The sequence below is a fragment of the Tachysurus fulvidraco genome, chromosome 12 (genome assembly GCF_022655615.1).
Source record: "Tachysurus fulvidraco isolate hzauxx_2018 chromosome 12, HZAU_PFXX_2.0, whole genome shotgun sequence".
NCBI classification, from domain to species: Eukaryota; Metazoa; Chordata; class Actinopteri; order Siluriformes; family Bagridae; genus Tachysurus; species Tachysurus fulvidraco.
Genome location: NC_062529.1, coordinates 13516924 through 13540013, shown reverse-complemented (window position 1 = coordinate 13540013; position 23090 = coordinate 13516924). Strand labels below are relative to the sequence as shown.

Below are 23090 nucleotides of genomic sequence, written 5' to 3'. Positions count from 1 at the left end.
AAATCTGTCCAAATACACAAAGGACATAAAAGACTAATCCTGACGTATAACGTGGGCGGCGGACATAGGAGTGGCAGCACGTCGAACCAATAGAATATCAGAACTTGTAAAGCCCCGCCCACAGCGTTTCCTTGTCGACAACCGAAGTAGGGGTAGAAGGGATCAAAACTTGTCAGCACGCGCATCCCGCCCGGAGAAGTGGGGCAAGCCCCGAGTTTTGCCTTTATTTCTTGGAGAGGATTAATTCTGTCCTGTTTTCTATAATCGGTAAATGTATTTCTGAGTTTGTGGTTTTCTATAATTTACTTTCTGTCGGTAAATAGGAGTTAAAACAGCCGCTCATTGAGAGAGAGCCTGCGCGTGCGGGCTGACTGTAACGTCACCGGGAAGCGTGTGTGATTAACAAAGGCTTCGTTTCCTCTTGAAATCTAGCGCCTTTTTAAGCTGTTGGAGGTTTTAAGCTCGTTTAAGGATGATAAAGTTTTCTTTGTCGCCTCCGAACTTGAAGTGACATCTTTTTCACTTTCTTTTTCTCTCCATTAAAAAAAATAAATTAAAAAAAGTCTAGGACACCCGTCAGCGGCATCAACAGAAAAGACGCCGAGATAAAGAAAGATGCCTCTTCTTCATAAGAAGCCGTTCGTCAGACAGAAACCTCCAGCTGATCTCAAGCCAGACGAAGAAGTGTTTCTTTGTAAAGTCACTCAGGAAATATTCAGGACGTACGAGTGAGTGATATCCGTTGTATTGTCACCCCATTTTTGAAGTTGTTGTGATGGTAACCGAGTTAGCACACCGCTAGCTAACTACATCAAACTGTTTACGAAGTCTCGCTACACAGTGACGTCCTCGAAAGTTTTGCTCTCGACTAAAGTACCACCGTTTGTTATTTCTCCTTCGACGTATACTTTTGTTTCATTGTTCGTTTGTGTCGTTTCCTGATATAAACCCTGTATTTAATCGGAAAACCGTCTCTGATTAGAGGTGTTGTGTACTGAAGTGGCAGGTGTAAGTAATCTGAATACATTTACTAGCCTTAGCTAATAGCTAGGTTAGTCATCCGCACCTCGCCTAGGCCGGTGTGAACTAGCTAGCTTAGTGTTAAAACAGCTTCGAGAAAGTTATTTCTACGTCTAAAGGTCGGTTTAATTGATGCTTTTGTGTTGGTTCGCCAATGTAGTTAAAGAAGAGCGTCCTTTTGTTGGTATTCAGGTGCTGTTAACTTTTGACTGCTCACAGGATGTTTAGCTAGAAACGTGGTAGCAGCTATTGTTGGAAAACATGTGTGTGACTTTCCCTCTTCTTAGCCTCCTACTGTTTATAGTTACTATTAATAGTCAATAACCGTGTTTAGTGTAAATAAATAACTAAGAATTGCTGTTATTAAAGAGTTAGTTTAATTGCTTTGTTAGCTAGTGGTGTATGTTTCATTACTAATACACTGCTTTATTTAATGGTTAAGCAGAAACGCCTACACTCCTTGGTTGTTTTATCATGTACCTCTACCATATAGATATACTTTGCAGATAGTCGTTTGTTCACACCTTCATCCTGTTCTTCAATGAAAGTGGACCATCACAAGACCACAGCCTCCATGTACTGAGTTCATATGGTCTGTGGTTACAAGACAAGTACAAGTTCCCAACAGTGAACCTGGTTTAGTGGTTTACTTTAAACCCAATATACGTGATTCAGAGTCTGTGGTCTTGGTCAAAATTGTAAAATAATGTGAAAGCACAACTGGGGGGGGGAGACAAACAACCAACCAATTCGGTCTGTTTATAGCCAGGTTACTGTTAGATGCTTCGCCAGACTGTTGTAAGCAGGACATTTAAAACAGTTTGAACTTTAAAGTTTTTTTGTTAAATATGCCTGACTGATATGGGTTTCACCATTGAAGTTAATATATTTTATATAGTTATATACTGTTGTATGAATTCCTGACCTTCTATTTTATTAACCTGCATGTTTTGATGGTAGTTGTTGACAACATATTTTGGTGAAATGCTCTTTCCACAGTGAATTTTTTGAAAGAACCATACTCTGTAACAGTCTGGTGTGGAGTTGTGCATTGACTGGCAAACCTGGTCTAACCTACCAGGAGGCCTTGGAAAGTGAGAAGAAGGCCAAACTTAATCTGAAGAGCTTTCCCAAAGCTTTACTCTTGCCTCTCTTGCACCTTACTGCACTCACCCAACGCACACGGCTTCGTGAGATATGCGACGACGTCTGTGCTTTCATCAAAGAGCGTTTCTTTCCAGGGGAGATGGTTGACATAAGTCGCTCTGGTGGAAGGTAACATAATGAATACTTATTTATAATTTCAATGTAAGATGTATTATTGAGACCTTGGATGTTATGCCACAAGATTCAACCCACAATTTTTTTTTCTCAAGTGTGAATTTAGTGTTTGTAATCAGCAAGTTTTACATAGATGGCCTCCACATCTTATCAAATTAGTTATCATATATTTTCTTTGCATATTTGAGAATAAACAAGGAATAAGTGCTGTAATGACTGGTATTATGGCTGTGTTTGGTCAGTGATGTTTGTGCAAGTTGTACAATAAAATGCATTTTAAATTATCAAGTTGTTAACATTCTTCAAGGAAAAAAAATGAAAGATGGTGTAGAGCAGTAAAGAGGGACCGAGCATTAAGCCTAGCCTTATCCTGTACAATTAATGAGGATCAGAAAGCTTTGTGGTGTTCTGTGAGATGATCTGGGACAGCCATCGTGAGACGTGCTTGTCAGTTGGGTATAGCAGAAGTGTGTGGGTGGAGCCAAGAGTGACATTCTTAGCTCCACCCACACACAGATCTGCCCAGTTCTAGAGGTGTCCCAAATGTCACACAGTTGAGGCCTGCACCAGAGCTACATGTGCATGTTTTCCTGTGTAGTGTTGACTTTTCTAGACAAGGGGAGAAACCATTCTGACAGAATTTCCAGTGATAACGTTTAAGCCTGGAACATTTTTAAACAGTGCTCAGTATGTTTTTTGACATGTTTAGCTAATCATGCTGAATGTGACGAAATGATGTGGGTAGTGTAGTGAAAATAACTCCTGGGTCAAAACTCGAGTAAAACGAGTAATTAAAAACATATATATAAACAAGACTTGTAACAATGTCTTGTAGAACCGCCATGTAATTCTTGTGTACATAGTTTGGTTTTAATGTGAATGATGTTCATTTAATGGGTGAATGCTTGGGTCTAAATTCTTATAGATCAGTTATATAAATAATTGATCTTTAAGTCAGTGTTGATTGAATGATTCAGCTATAATGAATATTAGCTGGTTTGCCTGGTCCCTTGAACAGAATAGGTTTAATGCGAACAACAACTCAGAAAACAGGCAAATAATGTCAGCATGGATCTAATGAATCGTCACTGGCAAGTTCAGGAATAGAAAGTTCAGTGGTTGTGTGCATGCGTGTGTGTGTGTGTGTGTGTGTGTGTGTGTGTGTTGAGGCACGTGATTGCAAATGTGTTTGTCATTGTTGATTCTATTATTCTCTATTCCTGCCGCTTCATTATACTTATTCATGTTCCACAGACAACCTTGCCAGATCTTGGAGGTCATTCCACCTCATTCCAACGGGACACTTAACGGTCATGCCAAGCATTGTACAGAGGATGACTCCATCATCATCAGTGACAGTGATGATGAAATTATTTTCACGTCACCCATGTCCCCCAAAACAACACCCAGTGGGTAAGTTCCTGCTAGTGCCTATTTTGTTGTACAACAGTACGGTTTTTTATTTTTATTTTGCTGGATTGGAAATCTCAACCTGTTTTCTAAAGCAGGAAGTGGAAGGCCATCAACCCATCCATGTTTATGTATAAGGTTCAACCTCTCAGTCCAGAGTCTAGTGAATCCACTATTGTGAAATCGTCACAGATTGTGTAAGTTTACTCATTTATCTAATGTACGGTTATTATGTTATGGGGGTTAAGTGGTTAAATGCTATTGTCTCGATACAGGTTTCTAATGTAAAATCTGTTTGAAACTTTAGTGTGTGTGTGTGTGTGTGTGTGTATATATGTATGTATATATATGTGTATATATATATATATGAGAGAGAGAGATATATAGATATATATAGATATAGATATATATAGATATAGATAATCTCAGACTAATTTTAACAGAAGTTTAAATTAAACTCTGATGTATATTTGATTATGAACAAACCCAAATGTTTTATAGTATAACTTCTCAAGTTCTTTACAAGCACATGAAATAATCATTAAACTATTCACTAGTGATTTAAATTAATCTTACGTTGTTGAGCACATTTGAGTTGTCTTTTGCTTTTATGTATGAAGTTTTCATTAAAACTAGTTTTGCTAATGATTTGTATTTTACTAAACAACTTTTTTTTTTTTTTTTTTTTTTTAAATGTATTGGCTTGCTGCTGTAGTCGAAAGAAGAATGTGTTCACACGAGACAGACTAAAACTCCTCCTTAAACAACATTGTGAACCAGTAAATGGGACCATCAGACTCAAAGTAGGCAAATTATTCCTGATTTTAAATCATTTCTGATTTCATTTAACCCCATCCTCTGTGTTCTGAACAAATAAATGTGCCGTATAAATTAGATTGTGTTTCTTTTTTTATTGTAGCCATCAACCATTGCAACATATAAACTGTCAGAACAAAGTTTCTCCCACTTCTTCCCCGATGAAGCCCCGGTTTTTGACTTTAGTCCTCCTGGAAGGGCCAAAGGTCGACCTAACAGTAATGCATCTCCTGTGCAGGTGGGTGCAGCTATGGCTCGGTTCTGCAGATCGTTCACCCCACCCCGAGCTTGATCTGTTGTGCTGTTATTCTTTACACATGACTTTGAACAAGACGAGCTCTTAAGGCTTTGTTAGCCTGGAAATTCCAGATGTTTTTGATGAAGTTGCCATTATCTTTCAGGGCGCGAATGCAATGCGAGCTGCAGAAGAAAAACTGAAACTCATGCAACACAAAGACGAAATGATGACAACGTGTAAGCCATAATATTAAATACATTGAACTTATTTTTTTTTTTTAAATGTCAAATGTGTCCTCAATATTTGCATGTTTTCACTTGTTAAGCACACGAAAAGACAAAAATGAAGAGAGAGAGAGAAGATTTGTTGGAAGCTAAGAGGAAGGAGAAGGAGGACAAAGAAAGAAGGAAAGAGGAAATTAAGAAAATGCTTGAGGAAGAAAAACAGAAAAGGAAAGAGGAAAAAGAACGAATGAAGATTGAGAAAGAGCGGGTGGGTTGAAAACCAAACCACTTCTGAATTAACGTCTTTGTCATTCATGTAATATTGAAAGGTATGAAGGAAGGTTTTGTGCTGTAATGGCAGTTCTGTATTTCATTCACCTTACTCAGGAGCGAGAAAAGTTAAAGGAGGAAAAGAAGAAATATGCTGAGCGACTGAAGTTGTGGAGTAAGCCCCGAGAAGACATGGAGTGTGATGACCTCAAGGTAAGAGTGCCTTTTTGCCCAAGTATTTGCATGTGATCATGAGTTTGTGGGAAAGCAATCAATAATTTATATATATTTTTTAAACCTGTGTGTGTGTGTAGGAGCTTCCAACACCAGTGCCAGTGAAGACGCGTTTGCCTCCAGAGCTTTTTGGAGATGCACTGATGGTGCTGGAATTTCTGAAGGCATTTGGAGAGCTTTTTGACCTTAATGATGAATTTCCTGAAGGCATCACGCTAGGTGTGAATAGTGATGCATATATAGGCAGCATGTAGTGATCATAATAAATAAGTTTGTACATCAGCTCATTATTGGAAATGTTTTTTTTTTTTTGTTGTTGTTTTTCTGACAGAGATTTTAGAGGAGGCTCTTATAAGCTGTGATCCTGAGGGGCCACTGTGCGAGCTCCTGTTCTTTTTCTTGTCTGCAATTTTCCAGGCCCAGGATGAAGAGCAGGAGGAGGTAGCTAAAGAGCAAGTGGCCGAGGCTGATGCAAAAGGTTAGAATTTTTTTTTTTAACTGTTATATAACTAAATAACACCTTCTTTTTTTTTTTTTTAGATATCTAAATATTTGGGGCGAATCCTTTGTGAATGGATGTAACTGTTTTATAATATGAGTGAGACGATGGTTAAGAATGATTGATTAAAAATTCACAAGAGGGTAAACTAGGAGTTGTGTGATCAAGTGAATTCATTTCAGTGGTGTGCCAGATAAAACTATTATTATTATTATTTATAATGTCGACATAAAGGGTTTCTCAGTAATAAGCATAGTTACTGGCTATTGAACAGGTTTAATATGTTTGTGTTTTTTTATTTTTTATTTATTTATTTTATTTATTTATTTTGTAAGATCTGAGTGAGGTGCTGGATGATGATGCTGACCCCACACAGTCTGCTATTAGTGCTGTGGCCTCACTGGCTGCTGCCTGGCCTCAGCTCCATCAAGGTGAGAAGCAGAACTACTTGCATTCAGTGCTGTGATGAATTTCCATGTTGAAATACTGTGCTTTTTGCATTTCTGGCAGTAAAGTTAACATTTGTCTCTGCTGTGATACAGCAACTTGTCATGCAGGTTTTTAATCATATCTATATTTGTATTACTTTCTTAACCACATACTTCTGCATATATGATGAAGCATATCACTTGAAGCCTTTTCTAATTTGCTAGAATGGAATTTGCAAGCATACTTGCATATCAGATGAACTTTTCTGATATTAATTTTTGGGAGCTCTTTCAGAACACTAACTTGCTAAGTAAAATGCCACCATTGCAAGATTATTGTTTGAACTAAAATGCAAGCACTTGACAAAGTGCTGGTGCAGTGAGCCAATTAGTGTGGGACTGTAGCTCTCTCAAGCACTTGAACGCTGTTTTCACATAAACAGCATCATTTCGTAATGGGTCCAAGAACCATATAATGGGTCTGTGATCATCTGAGCATGATGCTTTAAATCCTAACTGCAGGAAGGGCCACAAACAGCAGTTTTATATTTCCCCCCTCCTTTCTTCGTCTACAATGTGAAACCAACAGCAAATTGATATCAGTTACATATGCACTTGGAGTGCATAAAGTTGCACTCCAAGGCATGAATCGTGTCTAAAAGGTTCTTAAAGCCCATATCATTATATGACTACAAAAAAAATATGAATAAAATATGTACAATGTCCAATAAATCAGCTGCACAACAACTATTTTACTTAGTTATTTTATATGTTGATTTCCCACACACAGAAGGTACCAAATTTGATTTAAAATTCTTACTCATGGTTGCAGTTTAATGACTATATATTGATTTTTATACCTACCCAAAATTACTCCCTACACAGGCTGCAGTCTAAAACAACTGGATCTGGACAGCTGTACACTCTCTGAGATTCTGAGACTGCATGTCTTGGCCTCAGGGGCAGAGTGTAATTACACCAACGCAAAATTCCGCTACCAGAAACAAGGGGGCTTTGGCTCAACTGATGACCCTTGTGTGGAGCTGCGCCTCTCTGCCCCCAGCCTGCTCAAGAAGCTGTCCTGCACTGCTGTTTATGATTTGCTGCCGGGTATGTGTACAAAGTCTTAAAATATAATGGGACAAACCATACAGTTTTACTCAAAATAGAAATGAATACATTTACATTTGTGGCATTTGTTAGATAGGTTTATCTTGTGCAAGGCATAATTTTGAGTTTTCATATTCTGGAGTTGCTACATAAAATTAAACGAGGCACTCCTAATAAAAACGTTACATATACAGGTACTGCTATTTTAGTGGACATTACACAGGTTCAAGTGTATAGCAGAATTAAAAGGTTACTGCTGGGGTAATAATAACCCTAGGTTCTGACTACATGACAATTTTGGCCCATAAACATTTAAGACCTAATATTATTAACCTATATAACTATTAGTTGTGTTTAAGTAAGTGTCAGTAAATGAAGACAGTGTTACACTAGTGTTATTCCTGCACCACACACTGGCATGATTGTCACTGCTCTGCTGAGGATGGCACACCACCCTAATTACATCTTTTTACATAGATGGAGCAGTAGTATATGGCTGATAAATTGTACAAATATACATCGTGATGCTGTGTGTTACTAGCAGAGACATAGATATAGGTTGAGAACTGGAAGATGCACTTCTTGAAGCATTTTAAGCATGTTTTTTAAATCATTGGTTTAGTTATGCATCACTGCCTGTAGCTGTTATAGTGGCAATTATAAGAAATTAAACTACTGAGTAAGCTGAGCTACTGAATTCTCTCCCTCTTCAGATTATAGTTGTATATATGTTATAGATCATTATAAATAAGTATTTTTGCATTAAGTTTAAGTGGGCTGCATTTGATGTCTGCTAATTTCAATATTGTGATAACAGGTGAGAAGTTGAAGCTCCTGCATGCTCTGTGCGGGAAGCTGCTGACTCTGATCTCCACTCGAGACTTTATTGAGGATTGTGCTGATGAGCAACGAGCTGCCAAGATGGAGCTCCGTGAACTCAAAGCTGAGCAGCACCGCAGAGAGAGGGAGGAAGCTGCTAACAGGTACTGCCAATTACAGCATTTCATAGCAAATGCATCAAACATGCATTAGACAGAAACCTTTATGAAACTTGCTTTTCTCGTCAGAGTTCGTAAAAGAAAGGAGGAGAAGCTAAGAGAGCAGGAACAGAAACTTAAAGAGAAACATGAAAAACTCAAAGAAGAGGAAGTGAGAAATGGCAATCATACTGCAGGGTAAGAAGCATAATCAAGTCATCAACCAGGACCGCGATTTGAATCAACATGAAAAGAGCAGCTGATTTAATTCCCTACTTGTTCCTTACAGAGATGAGATGGACACTAGTACAGAGAGCCAGGAAGGTCATGCAGACCAGACAGAGGATGAAGGGGAGCATGTACAGCATGGCAAATCTAACAAAGGTTTATATACTTTTTTATTACAGAAGATGTGAGCCACTTTTTTTTTTTTTTTTTAAATCACATTGTATATTCACTCAAAAGAAAGCCTTGCACCATAGCCATGTGGGTGAATTCTGTCTATCAGGTATTGCACATCTTGTGTCACTTCTGTCACCAGAGAAGGCATAAGACATGCAATCCGCCATGTACTATTTCCGTCAAGGCCACTGATTTGACTGACCTCTAAAACATTACTCAGTTTTCTTGGAAATACACCATTTTTACTGTTTAAGTGCCTAAAGTGAGCCTATTGTCTCTTATCTTTAGTTAGAATAGGTTGATAGCTTGTGTTAATAGTATTTGGATGCTTAAGCAATTAAAAAAAACTTTTGTTGGAATTTAAAGCTTATATTGTTAAACATTGTTACATTTTAAATATTTCACACCCAGCTAATGGCAGCACTACAAAAGGGAAGCCAGCAAGTGAGGAAGAGTTGAAAATTGGCCCCAGCCCAGAGGAGCTACAACAACAGCAACTGAAGGAGAAGGAGTTATTAGAGCGCATTCACAAAGCTGCAATGTGTACATATATTCTGCCACTGGGCCGTGACCGCTTTTATCGCCGTTACTGGCTTTTCCCCTCAGCTGGAGCACTTTTTGTGGAGGATGATTTTTTTGGCCTGACTGAGGATATGCTGGAGCCTCGACCTGTCCCGGAGACTAAAACAGAAGATCTCTCTACCCAAAGTCCTGTGAAGACTGAAGAGCACAGGTCGTACCAGAGCACTTTGATCCCAGTCAACCGGCCCAATCAATGGGCCTTTTATTGCACAACTGCTGAGCTGCAGCAACTGATTGAGGCACTGAATTCACGCGGACATAGGGAAAGCGCGCTTAAAGAGACTCTGGTGCAGGAGAAGGAGCGCATCAATCAGCTGCTCAGCAGTACTGCTGTAGAGCGATACCACCACTCAGGTACTTTAAAATTAAAAGCTTGAGTGTTGATAGAAATACTGTGATGCCAACATCTAACAACAAGATGACTTGGTAAAAAGTTATTATAATAATTCCAAATGAACAAAAACATAACTAGTACTACTAGTGGTCTTGTACAATGGAGTAGGCAATATAGGAATGTTTTCCTGGATCAACTGATTTCTGGTATGATGACAAGCAAATGAAAATAATTAATAGTGGCTTTTATTGCTTTTTTTGTGGGATTGTAACAAATAGTAAATGGTTAATAATAGTTTGTTTTTCTGTGTGATACAGCTTTACCAGTCTCAAGTATAACATGACAACTGAATTGCTGCTTTCATGGATTTGATAGATTTGTGGTGTAATTCTGCAGATAAATCACCATCAGAGACCAAAGGGAGTACTGTGAAGTTGAAAAACGGCTCCTCTCAACTCGAAAGCACTGTACCTGCTGAGCGCCGAATGGAGAATCGTCTCAGGGATCTGCTGCTGGACATTGAGGACCGTATCTATCAGGGAACTCTGGGTTCAGTTAAGGTATGGTGGCCTGCAGTGTCTCTGTTTAGATTTAATTTTATTTTCTGCTTTAATTTAAAAAGAAAAAATCTGTCTGGATTGATTTACACTGAAACATGGATATGTATGCATTGCACTGTAATTGCTGATGTACGAATTCAGTTTTTGTGTTTAATTATGACAGTATGTGAACAATGTTCAGTCCTGCTCATTTGCTGTGAATTATCAGGTGATGGAACGAGGTGCATTGAGAGCAGCACTGGAAAGCGGAAACTATGGTCTGCTGGTTTCTGAGGGCAAAGATACTTGTCTAGTCAATGGTGAGGAGGAGGCCACGGAGATGGAGGAGAATCATGTCAGAGTCAAAGACAGGTAACTGTGACTGGAATATACCAGAGAACATACAACTTCCTGTTCACTGTGAAATAAAATAACCCAAAACTTGACATCCTTTGATCTTGCTGCTCAGGTTGCAGGAATTGAAGAGTGAGAGCCAGAGTGCATCATCCACCAGTGCTAGCACACCTCAGCCTGTAAACAACAATGTGCATTACCTTGCACGGGCCCTTGCTCAGATAGAGCAGGGTATTGAGCGAAAATTTCTTAAAGCTCCACTGGGTAAGTCTCCTCCAGCCAGCTAGTGGTACTTTGAATGGCAGGTTTGTTTCTCTGTGTGTGTGTGTGTGTGTGTGTAATTTTATTTATTTTTTTAAATATTTTCTTTTCTCCCCTCCCTCTGTCTTTCTGATTTTCTTTGTACTGCTTTGGTATGCTGAAGGAATACATTGTTTCCTATTTTTTCTTCCTTTTTAAATCAGGTGATGAGGAAAGTAAAAAAGACCAGAAAACAAAGAAAAAAGAGAAGAAGAAAGATGATGAACAGTCCAGTGAGAAGGATGGTGGGTTAATATTTTCATTCTTCTTTTCTGAAAGCTTCTGTCATCTTACGTTTTGGAGATTCATGTTTTCCATATTATGAATTAAAGTGTGATGTTCTTGAACTGCAGATGGAAGTGAATGTGGGCGACCGGTGAAGACTGTGCTGGAGCGCTGGCGAGAATCTCTTCTGACCTGCTCTAGCCTCTCACAGCTTTTCCTACATCTGTCAACACTGGAGCGCAGTGTGCTCTGGGCAAAGTCCATCCTGAACGCCCGCTGTAAGGTATGCCGCAGGAAGGGAGATAGTGAGAACATGCTGCTTTGTGACGGGTGTGACCGAGGCCATCACATCTTCTGCGTGCGCCCGAAGCTAAAGGTAAACTTTGTTTCCAAATGGCCCCAAAGTTTTTGTAATGTCAAGTGAATAACATGTACGTATTACTTCCTAGGCTGTTCCCAGTGAAGACTGGTTCTGCCCAGAGTGTCGTCCCAAACAACGCTCTCACCGCATAAATTCTCGCCAGCGCTCCTCCATTGATTCTGAGGAGGAACTGGAAGAAGAGGAATCTGAAGAAGAGGTAGAAGAATCTGAGGAGGAGGAAGAGGAAGAGGAGGAAGAGTTGGAAGATGAGGAGTCGGAAGAGGAAGAGAAGGAAAGGTTGGTTGATTTGGTTGAATAGAGTGTCAACTTTATATAACACACTTGATACATTTTATTATTGAAATGAATTGACCTATTCATATTATATAACAACTAATGGAAAGATTATAATTTTTCTCACTTTATCCGAAGTGGCTCCAAGAAGGCTGCGGTGAAGCTTCCTCTACAGATTTCTAAAGGTGTCCGATCGAGCAGTAGATCCAGACAAGCTGAATCAAATCATTCCGCACCACAGAGCCAGCAAAACACACCCAAACAGACCAACTCCTCCGTTAAAGGAGGCTCTAAAAGCACAGGGAAGAAAGCCACTCCAGTGTCCAATGGCAGGCCCCCTCCTCGAGCTGGAAGCCGCTGCAGTGCTCGTCTCAGCTTAGAGGTGCTAAACACCAATGGCACCACAAACAAAAGCAGCTCTCACCCGAGTCCTGCAGCTCACACGGAGTCCAGGAAAAGACCCAGCACAGGTTAGCTATCGTGTGTGTGTGTGTGTGTGTGTGTGTGTGTGTGTGTGTGTGTGTGTGTGTGTGTGTGTTCTCATCAACTTGTCATGGTTAATTGTATTGTTTATGCATCAAAATGTTACATAAATGTTAAATGCAACTTAAATACTTTTATGGAAAATTTTATTCCCCTGATAACTGTTTAAAAGCAAATATATAATCCACATGCTATAATACAGATTTTTCCAGTGCTTCTGCAATTTGTTTGTTTCTCCAGCAGAGGTCTCACCTAAAAATAAGATGTCCTTGGCCCCCAGCAACTCTTCCTCTAGTCGCCGCTGCTCAGGGAGAAATCTTGGTGTTCATGAGCTGTCAGTGTGTGAACAGCTCACTGTAGATCTTGTTAGACATGAGGATAGCTGGCCCTTCATGAAACTGGTGTCTAGAACTCAGGTACATGATATAAATATTAACCATTTTTTGGTAATTTTCAGTCTTCCCAGTAAATCAGTAATCATTCATGGTAAATAAAACTTTTGTCTATGGTAGTATATCCAACCTCATGACTTGGGACCAAAATTTTTCCTACCATTAAAACAACAAAATATGTGAAATGGATCAGGTGTGTAAGGTAGAGTCATAGGGATAAGAGCTAAGATCCACAACTACAGTAGATTGCTTATATAAATTTCTCCTCAGGAGTAACAGTTTCTAAAACTAGGGAGTTTTTAGTTGTCGCACCACTGTGCTGCTGCTCCAGTTTCTCTCTTGTCTGAGGTCTCCCAAGATAACATACTGGGCTCTTTCGGCAGGTACCCGATTACTATGATATCATCAAAAAACCTATTGCTTTGAGTATCATACGAGAAAAGGTGAACAACTGCGAATACAAAACTGCATGTAAGTTGCCTGCTTGTTTAATCTGGAATGATAGATGATGCATTATTGAGATCTGTCATCACAGATGCATACACTGCAGTACCTTAGTCATTTCTCAGTTCTTCTTTTTTCATGTTTTTACAGCGGAGTATATTAATGATGTGGAACTGATGTTTTCCAACTGCCTTGAGTACAACCCTCGTAACACTGGTGAGGCCAAGGCTGGCACCAGGCTTCAAGCTTTCTTCCACTCTGAGATACAGAGACTCGGCCTGGCTGAGCGAACGAGCCCTCCACAGAAACGATCCCGAATGTAAACCCAGACTTATTTCACTGGAACGTCATGCACACAACAGACAAACAAGAGACTCCATTTATGATTTGGAAGAACATATGGGATGCAAGAAGGCATTGTGGCTTTGCCTAATGTGTTGCAGGACAAGCCTGCACTGTGAAAAATATTTGCACTGTTTTTTGAAATTCCGCTTTGTTCACTGATTAGGGGCAAAAAAACTTTCTAAATGGTGCATTTGTATTTTATATCTTGACTGAGTTTAGACTACTGTGTATAGATTTCATAACATAATTCATATGTATTGATAAACTAAGTGTTGCAACTTAAGGAACAAATAGCATTTCTGTTTTTTGTAGTTGTGAAAATAGTAAAATAAATAAAACTATTTGTTTCAGTAAGTTCCCTGTAGCTTGGTTAAACACTACATAGGGACTAAGACCTGCTTCTTTTTTCCTGTTATACTATCCACAATATTTATTTTAGTTTGGGGTATACTTTGGAATTTGCTTAATTTATTAATATGGTTTGTGTTTGCTTTTTCTTAGATTGTGGTTGTGTACACTTACTACCAGCAAACAGTACTGCAAACAATAGAAACCTTGGTGAAAGGCTGTTTTCCTCTCAGATAGTTATTTTCCTAGCTGTTCTGTATATTTTCTATAATATAAATAAATTTCCTTTGTAAAAAAATCTCTGAGTTTGTGTACATAATCTGCTATGGAGTCTTAGTCAAAGGCTTGAATTTGAGGGGTGGAAATTGTCATTGACTATCCAGGGTCAGCCTTTCATGTAGAAAGGTGTTTCAAAAGCCTTGATAAACCATTTTCAAGGGCAGGGCAACAGACTGCATCAAAACTAATAATGTTTGCCAAATCATAGTATGTTTATATTTGGGCACAACCACATTTATTGTTTCTGCATATGGTGCAGTATTTGGAGTAGAATTAAATTCATTACATTTTGTTCTTATAGAATAAGTGTTTTTTGTGTGGATGTAGTCTTTTTTTTTTTCTCTCTCCACTGTATGGGTTTAATTTGTATAGTAGTAAATGGCTTACATTAAAGTGTACTTTCTGGTGCCTGAGACTGCACTTGTCCATAACTTCTACTACAGATTCATTTGAGTGATGGTGGCATACAGCTAAGTATGATTCACCATACTCAGAATTTGATCTCTGCATTTAACCCATCCAAAGTGGACACACACCCGGAGCAGTGGGTAGCCATTTATGCTGTGGCGCCCGGGGAGCAGTTGGGGGGGTCGGTGCCTTGCTCAAGGGCACCTCCGTCGTGGCCGGCCCAAGACTCGAACCCACAACCTTAGGGTTAGGAGTCAGACTCTCTAACCATTAGGCCACAACTTCCCATTTACCAGAGTATCTATTTTGTCCAGAGCACCATTAGCATCATTGCAGCTCTGGCCGTGTGCTTGTTTGCACTGTATTTAATCGTTTGTCGTAGGTACAATGCCAACCACTAAAGCTGTGCATATATACTTGTGTACAGAGGTTGTCCTACTCGTTTGGTCATTTGTGTCACAAAGCCTGTTGCTGTACACTGCAGTAAACACATGCCTGTTCAGATGTATGACAAATGGTCATTTTCCCAAATGGGTGCCTTTTTAACCCGGTTAGCATTTTTTAAATGCATTTTTATTTTAGGTTAACTTATGGAAATGCCTATTAGCATTTTTCATGGACTTATATGCTCTTACATTAAAAGCTGAAATCACAATTAGAAAATATATTTTCCCTTTTTAACACAGCATTAATATTACAAGTGGTATTAGTTATTATTTTTAATTTATTTTGACAAACTTTTAAAACAATGTCCCATATGCTGCAGTAATTTTTTTTTTTTGCAATTATCCAATTGTAAACTGGCTTATACATGCTTTATTCAGTTATTCAGTTCAATTATTATTTCATGGTTTTCTATTGCCATTCTATTTGTTTCCGTTATTATAATTGTTTCCATATAAGTGGTACATTTATTTTATGCCTAAATTTAATTAGTTAATTCCTAACAGATTTCAAAGATTATAGACCCAGTCATTTTACTGTACCATTACAGTCAGTTGCAGAGCCTGGCACTGTACTGTGTTGTGCTGGACAATAAACTGATTGCATTGCAAGGCCCTGTTTGCATCTGATTGTACAGGGATAGCAGTTGTAGTCATGTGTTCACTGCAGAACCTACTGTGCAATGACTGTAATTCATTATTTTGCTCTGCAGCACTTGCTATTGTTTACTTTCACTGCAATCCCGTGCAGTGGCTGTCACTTGTCTGACTGCACTGTAAAACCTGTTATTGTGTTATATATTGATCACAAATTTGTTTGCAATCCAGACCCCTTTTACTACATTGTGCTTCTTATCTGCATACCATGCAGTGCAAGTCTTACACTTGTTTGCACTGCAGACCTGATCACACACTTTTCTGTGCAACTTAAATTTGGAGTGGTGGTCCTGTGCCTGTTTACCTTTCAGAGCTCTACTGTGCAGTGGTCATGTGCCTGTTTACCTTTCAGAGTTCTACTGTGCAGTGGTGGTCATGCGCCTGTTTACCTTTCAGAGCTATACTGTGCAGTGGTGGTCACGCGCCTGTTTACCTTTCAGAGCTCTACTGTGCAGTGGTGGTCATGTGCCCATTTACCTTTCAGAGCTCTACTGTGAAGTGGTGGTCATGCACTGGTTTACCTTTCAGAGCTATACTGTTCAGTGGTGGTCATGCACTGGTCTGTGCAACAGATCTGCAGTGTGCAGTGGTGGTCACGAGCCTCAATGCACTATAGAAATATAGCATGTAGTGGCAGTCACTTGTCTTTCTGCACATCACACCTGTACCGTGCAGTGCCTGTCACTGCATAGCATTGCACTGTACTGGGGTTGTGACGTGCCCGTTTGCGCTGCAGAAATGTACCAGTGATGGTCACGCGCTCGGTTGTGCCGCAGAACTTTCCTGTGCGGTGGTCACGCGGTCGTTCGCACTGCCACTGCAGAGTTTGTCCGTCACTGCGACTGTGCAGCGGTGAGCACGCGCGCGCCTCTCTGCCCCCTCCCTCCTCGTGGTCTCGCGCTCATACGGTTGCGCGCTCACATTCCCTCATAGAAGTTACCAAGAAAATTCGCACATTTATCGGCAACCTAGATACCATCAGAGAACATGGTGAGTAATCAATCTTTTAATTACGCTCCGGAAATCTGATTGATCGCCAAAAATAATAAGTAATACACAAAATATAATTTCAACAACTCTTACGTGTTATTTAACTTTTTTTCACTCGCGCACAGCCGGTCATTCTGTTTGACTGGAAAAAAAGACACCCGGTGCCGTTAAAACGAACAGTTTCGCTTCTCGCCGCTGCGGGTGTTTAGAACTGCGGTTTAGAACTTACGTCCGTTTAGCAACCGCTAATTAAATCAGTTCCAGTTTGGGACATCTTCGGTCTGGGCCTTGAGCCTCAGGCGGCCATTTTAACTTAATTTTAGCCCCTACTTTATAAAGATAATCACTTCTAATCTAGCCAGTAAACCGTTTATTCAGTAAACTACCCGGAATATTTATACACTAGCCAAACTGACGCCATCACTGACCGAATGAGATTATTTTCTGTCCTGTGTGAATGAAACTTAGTTATTCCCGTCCACGTTTATCCGTTCACACATAGTGTCGGTTCAGTCACAGATAACTCACTGATACCGAATAAAATCATCACAAACCAACGCAGACGCCGGATTTATCCGATTATAATAAAAGCTACAGCTATAATAGAGTCCCAGGTTCGATGCTAACATGAGCTGAAGTGAGTGAAAGGACACAGAAGAGCAAACTACAGGCTACAAAACATGAATGAACCACAATGAGCAGTAATTATCTCGTTATGTTGTCATTAATCATTATGATAACTATGTCAGGTTGTTACCTGTAGCTATTAATCCTTTAATTATGCCTGAAGCCTATCTATGTTTACGGTGTGATGATGAGCCTGCTCACGTATCATTAACTGTAACCTCAGGAACCACCTGTTAGGTGTGTGTGTGTGTGTGTGTGTGTGTGTGTGTGTGTGTGTGTGTGTGTGTGTGTGTGTGTTTCTTCTTCATAATTTGTTAGTGATTTTGAACCATGTAGATGAAAATTTCACTGTCTGTAACACCTTTCACCCCAGGCTTCTGGAGTCACCGTTAATGATGATGTTATTAAGGTCTTCAATGACATGAAAGTGCGAAAGTCATCAACCTTGGACGAGGTAAAAAAGCGCAAAAAGGCAGTGCTGTTCTGCCTCAGTCAAGACAAGAAGAAGATTATTGTGGAGGAGGACAAGCAAATCCTTGTTGGAGACATTGGAGAGACTGTCGATGATCCATATGCCTGTTTTGTGAAGCTCCTACCTCTAAATGACTGCAGATATGGCTTGTATGATGCCACTTATGAAACAAAAGAGTCCAAGAAAGAAGACTTGGTATTTATATTTTGGTATGTAACCCCTTCTATTTTGAAAAAATGTGTACTATTTTAATAATTCATTTTATCCACAGCTTCTTAACAAAACCTGTTACACAAAAAGTCACTGTATGTGATCTGTGTGTATCCAGGGCTCCTGAAGGTGCACCATTAAAAAGCAAGATGATATACGCTAGTTCAAAAGATGCCATTAAAAAGAAGTTTACAGGCAAGTTCTTCTCTATATCTCTATATATTAATGACAACTAGTATGCATATACTTGATATAATGCTTATTTGTGATTCATATGGTTTTGTAATGGTGAGTAATTCAAAACATTCACTGTATACGTGGCACTGTTTGCAGGTATCAAACATGAATGGCAAGTCAATGGCTTGGATGACATTCAGGACCGCACAACCCTGGCAGAAAAATTAGGAGGCAATGTGGTTGTATCATTGGAAGGACGACCACTGTAAAATGAATAGACACCGGCCATCTGGATTCCACTCGCTTTCTATCTTAGCTGTATTTTGATCTTGAAGGAATAGTTTTAAGTTTTCTCTCTTTTTTATTTTTTTTTTCCATATGAAAAAGATCTCACTAACATTTTAAAATCTATCGTTTTTTTGCCAGCTGATGTCAAACTCTGTTTTTGTATGTCCCCAAAAAAGTTTCTTGTAGCATGTTTTAACTAACAACAATGCCATGAATCAGTATTGTAAGTTCAGTCCTCCCTGCACAGCCATGCAATGTCCAGTGTTTATCTTTTTGTATCACTGAGATATGTACTACTGTATCCAACATGAGAAAGCTTTCTGTTAATGCTACACAGGGATTGCATTAACCATTTGCGAGCACTTTGCACTCTACGTTTTGACGTATTTATTTAAACTTTTCTACCTAATTGGCCTAATTTGACATGGCTAATATGTTGAGTACTATGCAGCTGTGAAAGCACTTGTTTCTACACTACACGTTGAGACACAACTGGGCATGAGTCTATGGAATTTCTGTGTTTGTCATCATATTGAAGTCACCACCGTTTTCATTCCTGCAGTGCATATGGACAGCCTTATTTTTATTTGAATGTACAGTGCGCCACCAAATAAGGAGGAGGTGCTGCTTGGTGTTTTTTTTTTTTTTTAAACACTAAAAGAGAATGCATAATATCTGTAAAGATGGCAATATCTGCGTTTGCAGCCTTAAATAAATAAAAATAAATTTTTGAGATCTATAAATTTGCCACGTTGAAATAAAACCTTGTGGCATACAAATCATCCTGTCTCGGTCTGACTGGTTCACCCTTTTCCATATTTACATATTTAGTGAAGCAAATGTCTTTACATTTTTGCTTTTATGTATTCAAGCTCTAGTTAAAAATAAAAAATGCAAGATGTGTATTAAATCTTAGTATTATGTAATATTCACAAACCTAAAAAAAAAAATCACCTTGTATAATTTACTTCATCTACTGCAATAATTTAGCAACAAGCCAACAGCATTTATTTTTAACAGCAATATAATTTGTCTATGCTATATACAACTTGTCATATAGGCCTGTAATTTAATACTCTTTCATAGTGTATAGTCAACAGAACAGCACTCATTTTTGTTGTCAGGGTTGTCTGTCCTACTTGATTTTATTTGTGACCTTGTCTGATATATTTCTTGATGTTTTGAAAGTTTTAATGGAATACACATCAATGCTTCAAGAGTTTCTGTTCAAATGCTGTGTCTTTCAAGAGAACTAGGCTTGAGGCCAGGGACTGCTTCTCCCTTTGGAGAATTTGATCTGTCGGTAGCGAGCAATCCTCTGCCGCTTGGTGCTATTTATGGCCAACATGCTTTTGTGTCTTGTCATCGTTGTCCACAAATGGCAAAACTGAGCATGCCTCCAAAGTGCTGCGAAAGGGAAGCCTGCTTGAGCAGCCTGGGCACAGTTTCAAAGACAGTTTTTCACACTTTTGAATGGTGGCAATAAACAAAGTGTTTCAATCTCCGTTTCATAATTAAAAATCAGGGTCAGTGTTTATAATTCCTACCTGTCAGCAGGAGAAATTGTGTACAATTAAAAACCTTGTTTGTAATATATGTTGTTTTGGTAGAGAAGCCTGTGACTGTCACTATTGGTGTCTCAGATGATCAAGAACTTTCTTCTAGTAGTGATTATGCAACTGTAGCCAAGCTGTAGCCTAGACACATGGAACACAGCTTCGTCTGACCCCATAGCTTAATGTATAAGAAGTGTTATAAAACCTTCCTTAAGCTCTTTTATCACTAGCTTTGAACTACTTTAGTACTTAGGTATTTTGTAGTGGTTTTTTCTTCTGAGAGAAGAGAAATAATACAAACATACAATCATTTTAGACCGGTCGTTATATTACTAGTGAAAATAATAATGCTATATGAATACATTTCATTAATCATCAGTTAGGTCTGTAATGTGATTGAAACAAAGGGCCGTTTATGTTAGTCCTGCATCTGTTTGGACAAGTGAGCTGAAAATAAACAAGTGACCTCTCCTTGCTCTCTCCTTGCTCTGAACAAGACTGTGCCCTCTGAAAGTCTGTATGGTGTGCGTAGTCAATGTTTTGAGTTGGAATAGTCATTGCAATGTGTACAAGAATATTGGTCATGTGAGGATTTGAGTCCAAATGCTGTAAAAAAAATCCTTAAAATTCCATCTAATTTAAATTGAGCAGATGAGTAACAGTAGCAGTAAGAATGCTGTTGATGGAGACCAAGGATGATGAACCTAACCTAATATGGTGCAATATTCACTTACCTAGACCCTGTTTTTATAATAACACTTTCAGTGGTGTTTTTGCTGGGGGGTTTTTGCCTCCTAGTAGCTTTGTATGACGTAGTATGCCTAGAGCAGAATGTTGCTGTTTCAATCACTCATTCTGTGTAACATTCTTTATTCTAAGTAACATGTTATGAGAATGTTTATTTGCAGAGAAACATAACCCACAAAGGGAAAATGGACACTCCAGAGTCACAAGATTAAGCCCCTGTACAAAGTTACTCAGTGTGTTACTACAGAGGATGACAGTATCACTGGGGTGATGGTTAAATGATCTTGATGTTGTTATGCTGCAGTTGATGTTTTTTGAGTCAAAAGTCAGTCCATTATAAAATAAACAGTTGAATGTTGGCTTTACTAGTCTTCTCAGAATGTCGAAACTTGTAGTATGTACATTGAAATTATGTTTAACATAAAAAAGTAACATTAACATTAAAAAGTAATTATGCAAAACATTGAACTAAGGTGTAAATAATGCACTTTTCAAAAAGTGAATCAGTTTTTGTTATTTCAATTTTCATAAGCAGTATTTTAGCAGTTATTGAAATCTTCATAGTTTAATTTTCAAGTAATTTTAAACATATAATTAATGTAACCTGGCATGTTGCATCACTATGTGATTAAACCACAGGACACTGTTGAGCAAGAATCACACCACATCTCAAGATTACATGGGCAGTGGTGGCTCAACAGTTTCTCGGAAGATCAGGTGTTTTTATACTCTGTGGATGCTGTATCATGGTTGACCCAAGCTCTGACCCTAGCTTCTAAAAAAGCTGGGATATATGAAGACAAGGATTTACAAATAGACAAGAAAATATGTGTGTGTGTGTGTGTGTGTGAGTGTGAGTGTGTGTGTGTGTGTGTGTGTGTGTGTGTGTGTGTGTGAGAAGTTTGAATGATCTGATCTTGCCAGGCTTCTGGGTTTTCCCAGTCCAAAAACATGCACTGTATGTGTGCACTGTGAAGGTGCCCTGAGTTCCAATGGATAGTATCCATGGTTCCTGTGTTAGATAAGAATATATTAAAGTATTAGTGCATGGCCTAAGCAATGAACATAATGCTTGAGATGCCACCTAGTGGTTGTACTTCACACACTTTTTTATGTTATGTACACATGCCTGCATTAGACAAAACAGGGATGTAGAGGACAAGTGAAAATAAGTTTTTTAATCAGAGATCCTTGCAGATCTGTGCTTCTTGAAACAAAGTAAATATTTTATCACAATGTCTTTGAATGCACTCAAAGATCAGGGGTAGCTCAGCGGTAAAGGTTCTTAGCTAGTGATCATAGTGTTCACCTGTATCACTGGCACTGTTAGAGAAGCCACTTTGCAAATGTACCTGGTAAACCTACCAGCACCTCAGGTACAGCTCATTACTCAGGGTTCAGTCATATTGATTTAAAATGGCTAAACTAATAGCCAAATTATCCTTTGGACAAAGTCAAAGCTACTTGGTGCTTTCTCTGTGACAGCTACATAGCTGTCACAGAGAAAACCTGTGACAGCTATGACATTATGAAGCCATAACGCTATGACTATTATCTTCTAAAACGTTTCCATATTTTATGCTTCAAAGCATCGTGCGAACATGGTGTATACATACAGTACATAATACATCATAATACGAACAGTGCAACATGGAAAGTAGATTTCATTTGCATGCAATATTTCCTCCTTACAAATACAGACTGATTTGTGCTATAACATGATTATGACTTTTCCTTCCTTGTAGCAGGAAACATTGCTGCATCACAGCTCCAAGGTTCCTGGTTTGATCCTGAGTGCAATGTACTGCCTGTAGAGGGTGTCTATGCACATTCCCCCTATATCTATGTGGGTTTTCTCTGGGTTCCCTAGTTTTCTCCTGGAACATGCTAGTAGGTAGAATGTGACACATGGTGCCCTATGCAACTGGCTGTGTGTGAATCAGAATCAGAATCAGAATCAGGTTTATTGGCCCAAGTATGTTGACACACACAAGGAATTTGGTTCCAGCTGTTTGTGACTCTCAAATGTGACACACTGTGGTCCAGACTAAGATAAAGCAGTTCCTGTAGTTGAATGAATGAATGAATGAATTTCAAGTTAAATGTGCCTCATAAAACTTTAGATGGCCTTGTCTATATAAATATAAATTGTTGCGCTATGTTGCCAATATCCAAAATATCAACAGAATCGAATGCTGCAATATAGTGTTTGTTCAATCTAGTGTGTACACTTGTGTTAAATAGGCGTCTCCACCAATACACCATCCCCATCTTATCTCCCTAGGTTCACAGACTTCTATATCTCAGCATGGCATAGGGGTTAGTC

General features: G+C 39.0%; 2 protein-coding genes across 7 annotated transcripts; both read left to right on the top strand.

The window, feature by feature from the left end:
- The first annotated feature begins 111 nt into the window (after positions 1–111).
- On the top strand, positions 112–17779 carry baz1a (bromodomain adjacent to zinc finger domain, 1A). 6 transcript variants are annotated; one of them, XM_047821036.1, is made up of 28 exons: positions 112–267; positions 564–728; positions 2020–2295; positions 3556–3714; positions 3810–3908; positions 4427–4514; positions 4631–4765; positions 4929–5001; positions 5091–5257; positions 5377–5472; positions 5574–5712; positions 5825–5971; positions 6328–6423; positions 7306–7530; positions 8348–8513; positions 8598–8705; positions 8797–8891; positions 9321–9845; positions 10201–10385; positions 10594–10736; positions 10834–10982; positions 11183–11263; positions 11372–11619; positions 11693–11901; positions 12037–12368; positions 12622–12797; positions 13157–13244; positions 13368–14597. In XM_047821036.1, exons 2-28 carry the CDS (start codon positions 616–618, stop codon positions 13538–13540), a joined length of 4491 nt encoding a protein of 1496 aa, XP_047676992.1. In that variant the 5' UTR covers positions 112–267; positions 564–615; the 3' UTR covers positions 13541–14597. The 6 variants fall into 6 exon arrangements, 5 of the variants coding, with proteins under 5 accessions (XP_047676992.1, XP_047676995.1, XP_047676994.1 ...); XM_047821039.1 differs by having other exon boundaries at positions 3807–3908; positions 10222–10385; positions 12625–12797; XM_047821038.1 differs by having other exon boundaries at positions 3807–3908; positions 10222–10385.
- cfl2 (cofilin 2 (muscle)) lies at positions 16514–19243 on the top strand. Its single transcript, XM_027171960.2, has 4 exons — positions 16514–16687; positions 17688–17995; positions 18115–18191; positions 18330–19243. Exons 1-4 carry the CDS (start codon positions 16685–16687, stop codon positions 18440–18442), a joined length of 501 nt encoding a protein of 166 aa, XP_027027761.2. The 5' UTR covers positions 16514–16684; the 3' UTR covers positions 18443–19243.
- The last annotated feature ends 3847 nt before the right edge of the window (positions 19244–23090 follow it).